This window comes from Botryllus schlosseri, chromosome 12 (genome assembly GCF_051294905.1).
Source record: "Botryllus schlosseri isolate E-star chromosome 12, Bs_hap1, whole genome shotgun sequence".
In the NCBI taxonomy this organism is placed as follows: domain Eukaryota; kingdom Metazoa; phylum Chordata; class Ascidiacea; order Stolidobranchia; family Styelidae; genus Botryllus; species Botryllus schlosseri.
The window spans coordinates 16,110,835-16,120,751 of record NC_137247.1 but is presented as its reverse complement, the minus strand read 5'-3'; the positions used below and the strand labels follow the sequence as shown (position 1 = coordinate 16,120,751).

The following is a 9,917-nucleotide window of genomic DNA, read 5'->3' as shown; positions in this document are numbered from 1 at the left end:
TTTTGAAATTAATATATCTCTAATCATCATCGATCATAAATTTATGTATTTTGTCAGTAATTTTCTCTGCAAGTATTCCCGCTAATATATAAAGTTATTACGTCACAATAATTGAACGTCACAATAAGTGGAGTTTTCGAACTGTTTCGTAACACTTCAGCTGCGTCATCCTAAATTCAAGACCAGAAGACCCGCAGGTAGTACCGGTACCGTAACCGTAGGTCATTTGCTGAAGGTGGTAAAAACGACAGTGCGGGCCTGATGCGATGAGTGCGAGTAACGAAGAAACGTCTTCCCCGGTGAGAAATACTAATATTCAAACGTTAGACTGCGTATGCCACCTTTGAAGTATGGACTTGATTTCGAACTGACTTGGTGCTGGTAATAGTACTGTGTTGGTACTTGTAAGACTTTGAAACTGGGACACTGTAAAACCTGGGTGGCACACATGGCAATACGATACCCACAAAAGCAAGGCATATTCAGGTAATGTGTATATCTTTTATTTTACTATATTATCACTTCATGGCGCCAAGATATCATGGAATGGATAATTATTGATGAAAGGAAACCCAAATATCCATACGCAAAACCAGCCAATCATTGGGAATTGAGATTGTTTGCTAGTGTGTTTATGGTCTTGGTACATCAAGTCAGACATTTTGGCACTCGAATTTTCCAACTGGTGACTAAACAATGTATCAAGGTATAATGAGATGACCAAAACAATTTTGCCATGAAGTGATGATATTGTGTATAAAGATACACACATTACCCTGCTATGTTAACCGCAAAATCCGTATGGCCACCCTCAAGACCCTGCTATTCACCTGCAAAACCCTGATATTCACCCGCAAAACCCTGCTAGTTAACTGCAAAACCCGCTTTGTCACCCACAAAACCCTGCTAGTCAACCGCGAAATCAGTTTTATCACCTGCAAAACCCAGCTATTCACCCGCAAAACCCGCTTTATCACCCGCAAAACCCTGCTGGTTATCCGCAAAACCCTGTTATACACCCTGCAGGTTTGCGGGTTTTACAGGTTTTTGTGGGTTTTACAGTGTCCCTTCGAAAATTGCCAATCAACGGTTTCTGATCATTTCTTCGACTTCTCTTATGCTTGGCCGTCTACTCCATATTTACATTTGACAAATTGTTGGTTCATTTCAGGCTATTTCTCATGGAATTCCACTCATGTACTGTAAGTGTGGACTTCAACTAACTTAATCAGGGATTTTTTATGCTGGGTGTACGTTAAATTATTCTGTACCTATCACTACTAGCAATGGTCCATCATGCATCAAGTCAGATATTCTAATTGGATGACATCGTAGCAAGACTTCAGTTAGTAGCATGAAAATATAATCTGACGGTTATTGATTTATTGATATCAATTATCAGACAGAAAGTGTATCATGGTACGAAAGTGCTACCTGCTAATACTTCCATGCCAGCAAACTGTAGTCGATTCACGAGATAGCTGCTACTCATTGTTACTTAATACACATAAATAACTGGACAACCTGCTCGGTTTGAAAATTGAGCGAAAATAATAGCGAAAGTGGACCATTCTTCATCTGCCATCCTTAGCAGCTTAGCATGTTGGTACAGGCTCTTTCTTGTACTTGCGTACTGTATGGTATTGCATTTATAGGACAAATTCTGTCAATTTTTTTTCTTCAGAAAATTTGGATTTTTGAGGCATAGAATTACTTTTTATAACTCATAACACAAACGTAGTAATATCGAGGTTGGTTACTCGTGTTACCCAGTTTTTTTATTATGCAGGTTGTAGCACCCAACGATGTTAAGATTGATGTAGAAGATCCTGTAGAGGAAAGTGAAGCTCCTATCAAGGAACCCAGTGCTTCTGTGAAGGAAAATGAAGTCCCTTTGAAGGAAGCCAGTGGTCATGTGAAGGAAGTCGAAAATGAGAAACCTATAGATCAAGATGAGGACGATGGTGAATATAGCGCGTTGAATGATCGTGTTTGTTTAAACAATGGCTAAAAAACTTCATTCACCATCAAGATAGCGTAATGGTTGAGCGTCTGGCTTCTTGATCGGTAGGCCGTGGGTTCGATTCCCGGCCGGGTCAGACCAAAGACCTGATTAGTAACACTGGTATCCATGGCTTCCCTGCTTGGCGCTCATGCATTACTGGGATAGCATGGAGGGGTGGTGCATGACTTAGAAAGTCGTAACGGCTATATCTGCACTTCCTTGTCCAGCGGCATATGCACTCATGGTATGCATATGCGCTGATCGTGTGTATGTATATCATGAGTCGGTGTATATGCCGCAAAAACATCAAGGACAAAAATAAACTACGTCCTTTCCTTTCCTTCCTCTTTTCATTCATTTTGTCTATATTTTGTAGCAAGAGTGATTCAGCAGGTCTCGTCAATGATAGGATTGCTACTGGTGATCAGTTATTAATTAATTCTACTACAAAACATAGTGTAGGCCTATACTTCCTCTTTACTGACTCCTGTCAGTATAGAAAATGCAACATTTGAAAAGTAGCGAAGTAAGTAGTTTGAAGAAGTAGATTGTGATAACAAAACTTCACGTCGATGCATTGTGTAGTGGATTTAATACAGAAGCTTGTTATTCTAGCATCCTTCAAAATTTAAAGATAGATATTTTTGTCAAACACAGATTGACTACTGCTGCTATAAATTAGGGTTACCATACGTCCTATTTTAAGAGGATTTGCCCTTTTTTTTCATTACATTTAAAGTGTCCTGGGAAGACGCCTAAATCTCCTCTTTTTTGGGAATTCGTCCTCTCTTTCTCTGAAAAAGATCATAATGCCATGAAAAATGTGACTCCGACACAGCGAACGTCAGAGTTTTGTAAAAAATCGGGTGGATCGGAAGTCGAGTCAAAGTGATGACCTTTTTTCAGTCAACACCACACACTTTCGTAAAAATGTGGGTAATTCGAGAGTCGAGGCAAAGTGATGACCTTTTTTTTCAGTCAACACAGTACTATCGGTCGGAAATTTTTCAAAATCGCAAGTTTTCTTGTCTGCTGCTTGAGCTTTCAGAATTTACGAAAGCAATTTATCACCTAATATATTATGACTAAAGATTCCACAAATAGGTGAAGTTTTCAAGATTACGTTCTGTTACCGAGATACAGGGGATATCTCGCCTACTGTTAGGACAATCTCATCAATAAAAAGGAAATCCTAAAGGTAAATTGTAGGCAGGAGTAGTTACACTTGTGGCTGTGACAGTGGAAGAAGTCTAAAGCATTTACCTGAGAAAGCATTCAAGTGACTAATTGAAACCTACTTGATTAGTCAAAAAATCAAAAGTACTTGGTCACTGAGTTGTACTACTTTAAGAAATTCTGATTTTGATTTTTAGTTTACTACTAGCAGAATTTATGTGGCAATTTCAATGCAAATATATCATCAGGTTAAAATTATACATTTCCCATCAGTAATATCTGGTCTTCAATTAATTGCAGAAGAACCACCGAATATTATGAAGGATTTGTTGCCTTGGATCGTTACAGCAGGCATTGGGGTTATATTGCTAATTGCTGCTGGTATGTTTGTTCAATTTAAAGATTTTGCTCCTCGTTAATTGCTATTATCTTTGTTCTTCCTTTGAAATGTTAGTGATTGTGATGGCTACTAGAAAGGAACAGACATTCAGATTCCCTTACACGACGGAGGAGTTTAATATCCCCGATTACCTTGGCTCTGTACGAGTCAAGTCCGTGGGTGGTCAAGATCTGAGATATATCAGTGAGTTACGGCAGATTGGAAGTCCCGCTTCTAGGGCGACGCGATACAAACTCGAACCTCAGGTAAATTCACCTGATACTAATAACATTATTTTGAACATGCACCATATTCATTATAGCTAGAGTATATTTATGGGAATGCGAGTCTGCCTGTAGAAAATGTTGTGGTTATTGCTTTCAAATATGGTGCGTCCAATACCCTTGCATCTCGAGCACGTCGGTCTGTTTCCGGAAGATCAGGAAATGATGGGAATGAACATTCCGTTGTTGCAAAACATTGGGTATTTTGCTTTAATGCATCACCATTGTGCGTGTTTACAGAGTTGCATTTGTTGTGCTATAGCTTTACTTGAAAAAGAACATAACCAAGTCAACAGAGGATCTTCAGACGGATTTTGTCGCCGCCCTTAGTAAAGTTCCTGGGATCGTAGTGGATGAGACGTCAATCAAACTGGAATCATTGGAAAACATGACCAAGGCACAAGCGATTGTTGCTTTGGCTCAAGCTGGATTTTTCAGTAAAAAATACGGGCAACTCGATCAAGAATTGTTGGATATTTTTGGATTGAACCCGATTATTGGTAAGTGTTGTTTTTATTGCCTGTCCTACCAAAATACGTAGCATTCAGGGCTAAATTTCTGCGATAGACATTCAAACCGATGACGATGATGAAGAAGGCCTCTGCCGCTCGTTGAGTCATCCCTCCAACGGAAAAGTTTACCCGCAAGCTTGCACCACTTCGATCAGCACTTACGCAAAAATGGCATGCTCCTTCACCTGCGATCCTGGCTTCGATCTCGAGGGATCTCCGAATCGTATATGTATGGGTTCGGGTCTTTGGAGCGGCGAACCTGTCCAATGCCACAGTGAGCAGGGTCATTTCTTCATGTGATTTTACAGTCGATGTGTTGTCACCCTGACAGACTGCTGGATATTTGAAATAAGTAACTAGAGCTAGATCTAACCAACACAACTAACTTAATTCAACACCAAAGCAAATCATTGATTTTTCTTTTATCGGAATTGGATCGGTTTTCCACATGAAAATCATTACGAGTTTGGAATGGAAGGGTTTCAACAGGTTTGTAATATGACTTGACTCAAGTCGGACTTGAGTCGTGAGTTTTTGGTGACTTATCTGGACTTGATTCATTTTTTCAAATGCGAAAAATGACTCGACTCGAGTCCATTTATGTATTGACTCGACTTGTACTCAAGTCATTGTGCGTGACTCAAACTAAGTCATATGACTCGAGACTAGGACGGCCAAGACAGACATTTCATTATAACCTCGAAGAATAGTAAAGTTAACACATGATTTGTTGTTTATCAGTCTTGATACTTGGAAAATAAGGCCAGAAGTTGTTAAATCTGAGAAAAATTACTATATTATGAATGTGTTTATGTGAATATGTTGAATCGAACTGAACTGAAAACTGGACAGTGAATATAATGACTTGGACTCGGAGAGGAGTCAAACCACTATGACTCGGACTCGACGCTCTACTAGCTGACTTGGACTTGGACTTGAATCGGTGGTGAATTATGACTGTCTCGACTTGACTCGAGTCAAAACTATAAAACAGATTTACTTTTGACTTGGAACCTTGTGACTTGGTTACAACCGTGTGTTTCAACCCCCAAAACCAACCCCCTGGCTACGCCACCGTCAGTAATGATGACTCTAGCAATGGTTGGAAGAACATCACACAACAGAACACCGGTATCACATTCGCACCAAACAAAGACACATGTTTCCTAGTTCGACAGCTATTTTTTCGAATTTGCAACTAGAACTCTAACTACTCACATTTCAAAGACAGCGACTAGAGCTAGAGCTACTAAAACAGTAGTTAGTTGACCATCAGCTAACTAGGTTGATAGGTTGAACAAGTCTGCACCTTGATTTAGAAAAATGCCCTCCTTTGGAACATACAACCGTCGGAAGTATAACGCCGCAAAGCTGTTCGCACGCCAACTCCTCGTCCGGTCAACTGTGCTTTACCGAATGTCCGTCGGAAAACTATCAAATGATATTCCCATCTCCTACCACTGTCGAGAAGAAGCTCGACATGCCTGGGGCGGACCTGTTTGACTTTAACAATTATGCTTTGAAAGAGGACGCTGTTGATCCGTTGGATGACGTCAGAACGTATCTTCAGCGATGTGGAAGCGACGGGGAATGGAATGGAATTGTTGGGACCTGCAAAAGTAAGTGTTGTCTGCCGAGGTGGCCAAGTCAGTTATTGACGATAATAGAGTACCTGCGGAAGTAATGCCGTAAATTTCTAATGCATTGGAAGTAGAAATAGTGATTTTTAAGACGGGTTCAAGCTGCTATGAGTAAAAGTTGAAAATGAATGATTTGAAATGCGCACAAGCAGTTGGAAGAAGTAGATTTGGAGCGGCTTCACAGATACTTGTTTGTGATAGCTTTCGAAATTACAGGATCTACGTTCGCCGCTAACATCTTGTGAATAATGGTGTTATAGATTGGTAAATTGGTGGGTGTCTGATTAAAGACTACTCCAAATCGTTTCGGCACCCTGCTATCTGTTCATTGTATCACAAACTTGTGGTGTATTGATTTGATGAAAATTTCAATAAAATGATGATGATGATTGCTAATTTTCATTGTTATATTCTATTATTACATCTGATACTTATAATGCTTTCATAAATAAAAGTTGCTTTCTACTTGACAGAATCTAAAATTTAGACAGTAATTTTAATTTAGAAATTATTGATGTAGTACTGGAAGTGGTCGAAGAACACAAACACTTAAGTTAGTGCAAGTTGTAAATCTTTGTTGTTGTAGGTCTTGACCTAGTTAAGTAGGCTACTCCAAAATGGCAGACTTACTTAATTACTGAGCCAACCAGTGGAAGCGGAGTTATTGCCGTCGAAAAATTTTGATTTGAATAAAATAGTATTTACGGTGAGCACAACTATAATAAATAAACGAAGATTCGGTCACCGTAAATACTATTTTATTCAAATCAAAATTTTTCGACGGCAATAACTCCGCTTCCACTGGTTGTAATTGAACCAAATTTGGTGAACATTGTTTCTATAGACAGCCTAACACTTTCATGGGGTGAACAGAAAATTTTCAAATTTTTTATTATTTATTTTTATATAATAAATAGAAACTTTCTTCTCCTGTAGCAAAGCGGTTATTGGCTGGAATTGAACCAAATTTTGTGTGTAGGCTTAATTTAAGTAACCTAACAATTTTATCAAGTAGCCAGTACGATTTGAGAAAAAAAGTCATTTTGAAGAGCCCTAATGCACACTGCATGAAAAGTAATGCAGAGAATATAAGACGCAAGCAACAAAATGAGGTGGCATGTGGCGGAGGGCGAGGTCGATGTTAGGTCGTGGTCCGGTAATCCTGAAGACTGGCTAGTATTGATTTAGAAGAAATTGCTTGTATTTCGATTTGAATGCGGACATGCTCGACGACTGTTGGATAGCCGGCGAGATGCTGTTCCACAATTGGGGACGGCATACTTGATAGAGCAATGCGTTTTCTTGTATTCAGTCCTGATCATATGGTAGTTGTTCTTTGATGACGCGCGTGTGCTGTACTTGTGCGCTTTTGTCTCCGAGGTGAAGTAGTCGTTGAAATTTGAGGGACATTGACCGCAATGGAACTGATACATAAAGTTGGCAATTTCTAGTACCTTTCAGTGACCTGATTTCGCTCGCGTTCAAACGGCAAGCCAACTCAGCAGGAGATCGCGTGCTTGTGCACACGACTCTCGTTAATTGGCAACACGCTTTTCGGTAATTGGCAGCGCGTTACACTCTATAATAAGTGATGCGCGATTGAAAACAAACATGAAGAAAGGCGTTATTTCAAGTTTTTTATCGAGGGAAATTTTTTTCATGGCTTGTTGTACCCATGCATAATACGCACCCCCTATTTTAGGGCAAAAAATCGTGAAAATTTTGCGCATTATACATGGAAAATTACGGTAATGGCTATACTTGTTTATATGAATATATATTCGACTGAAACGGTGTTTACTTGTTGACAAACATACCCGCATAAATCGTTTTCCAAGAACTGTCTCTCGGTTACAGCTTTTAATTTCAGTCAAAACGAAAAAAAAAATGTCCGCCTACCCAACTACCCACTTATACTTGTTTACAGCTAATCCTGAGAAGTATTGTTGAAGGGTAGCGTAATTATGAAGGTGAGCCAATATCACTCACAAGTGATCAAGGTTAAAGCACTGTTGGTAATTCACCATGTCGTAATTCAGTTTGCTACCCATACCAGCATATGTAACATAGTTACTGGGATATGAGGCTCTTTAGGTGTGTCACAATGAAATTGCCTACAGTATCTCTACTCTATACTATGAAAATGCTTCAGCGAAATGTGCAACATTGGTGCCGCCTGAAAATGGTGTTGTTGAACCATCAACTTGTGTCAGCAATCCATTGGAAGGAGATGAATGTAGTGTGTCATGCAACCCCGGATTTGCTATGGCAGACGGAGCTGATTACAAAGTGCTGACTTGTGAAGTGTCTGGTACATGGACTGGGGAAATATCACCTTGCCACGGTAGTGTTCTTAATCTCTTGTGCTTAAGCTATGATGATTTATCTGCTTGAGTTATTGCAGAGTCGTGTCCCATGCATTCAGCAAATAATTCAGTGACTGTGTCTCCCCTGATATGCATGTCCAGCACTTATGAAGGTTTGAGCTGCAAGTATTCTTGTGATGCTGGTAACTCTCTTGTAGGAGCCAGCAAAAGGTACGTTTATAAATCATTTGCATTGTACGTTTTAATCAGGCTAGGTACTGCCTGGTACTGCGTGAGTGACAACTTATTTACACCTGTTGCTGTTCATTATCTGCTTCATAATACCACAACTTCTCTCGATAGAACATGCCATGGTGGATCGTGGGACGCTGAGGAACCTACATGTGTGCAATTGTGTGAAGCACTGCCAAATCCAGAGAATGGAGTATTCATGAGCACGGCAGGTGAGCACAAGACCATTGATTTTAAAAATTGACTGATTTGTTTCAATGAAAGAAATTTTACAGGGCCCTGTAGCGATGTAACCTTACTGGAAGGTACAGAATGCATAATACACTGTGACACTGGAAGTAGAGCTGTTGAGAATAGTACCGTGTGTCTTCCATCGGGACAATGGAGTAGAGAGAACATAACTTGTGAAAGTAAGTCTTGATTTGTCAGTGTCAGGTTACAATCAAGTCGCTTGTCTTTGTTGAAATCCAACCTTTGCTGCTGAGAGAAATGGTCATAACTGCTACATATTTGCAAGTGAATCCTTTTTGTAGTTGGTGAGTGTCCGACAAAAATAGATAACCATTAGAATAGCAATTGGATCTTCAAATTTAGTAATTTTAAACGTGTTATTACCGAACAGTTTGACTTTATGCAAGAATGACCCACAATATCATATTTGCAGAGATGTGCCGGCCTCTAGTGCCTGACAGATATGGCAATTGGACGCCGGCCACGTGTACGGGATCGCACTTTGCTGAGCCCGGGGCCTGTAGTCTGTCGTGCTCGCTTGGTTTCCAACTTACTGGTCCTGGGACAGTTACTTGCGCTGGCGACGGCACTTGGGACACCGTACAGGGACTATGCAAAGGTTTTTACGATTTTCAGACCCTTTTTCTGCTTTGTGAGTTTTACCGAATACGGAAATAGCAGGGATATCTAGAAACTACCTATATAATATCTAGAAGTTCTAGATATCCCTGGGAAATAGTATGCTTACCAGTTTGGGTTTCGTTGATTTTATGATTTTGGCTGGATTTGGATTCGATATGGATTTATGATTATTTTGAAGCTATTCTTGGAGTTTCTTAACTTCGGTATACAATTGTAAAATATGTCCATATTATTCTTCCATTTATGTACCTTGGAGTCAAAATCCGCCAAGCTAGTGTGTGCCAAAAGAACGAGTTTGTGTATAATAGAAAAAAAGTACATTAAGCTTAAGCCTTCTGTTTGCCTCGATTGCTTGAATTTTCGTGCCAGGGACGTCATATGTTTGGTGATGTGATTGTTGATCTAAAAGTTCTTCTGAAAGCTCTACTAGTTGCTGACGAATACCCCTGACGGGGGTCAGCTTAACCGATTGGCACCGGCTGCAATTTTC

General features: G+C 39.9%; 1 protein-coding gene across 3 annotated transcripts in view; it reads left to right on the top strand.

Moving 5' to 3' along the window:
* The first annotated feature begins 144 nt into the window (after window positions 1–144).
* Window positions 145–9,917, top strand: part of LOC145451711 (sushi, von Willebrand factor type A, EGF and pentraxin domain-containing protein 1-like) — a 52,118-nt gene continuing 42,345 nt past the window's right edge. For all 3 annotated transcript variants that reach the window (XM_080329927.1, XM_080329926.1, XM_080329928.1), the window contains exons 1-13: window positions 145–299; window positions 1,790–1,964; window positions 3,482–3,562; window positions 3,636–3,826; window positions 3,883–4,044; window positions 4,107–4,344; window positions 4,412–4,630; window positions 5,676–5,975; window positions 8,149–8,340; window positions 8,401–8,533; window positions 8,666–8,766; window positions 8,830–8,964; window positions 9,219–9,404. In XM_080329927.1, coding sequence (XP_080186053.1) covers window positions 267–299; window positions 1,790–1,964; window positions 3,482–3,562; window positions 3,636–3,826; window positions 3,883–4,044; window positions 4,107–4,344; window positions 4,412–4,630; window positions 5,676–5,975; window positions 8,149–8,340; window positions 8,401–8,533; window positions 8,666–8,766; window positions 8,830–8,964; window positions 9,219–9,404 — 2,146 coding nt within the window. In that variant the 5' untranslated portion in view covers window positions 145–266. The remainder of the gene's footprint in view (window positions 300–1,789; window positions 1,965–3,481; window positions 3,563–3,635; window positions 3,827–3,882; window positions 4,045–4,106; window positions 4,345–4,411; window positions 4,631–5,675; window positions 5,976–8,148; window positions 8,341–8,400; window positions 8,534–8,665; window positions 8,767–8,829; window positions 8,965–9,218; window positions 9,405–9,917) is intronic.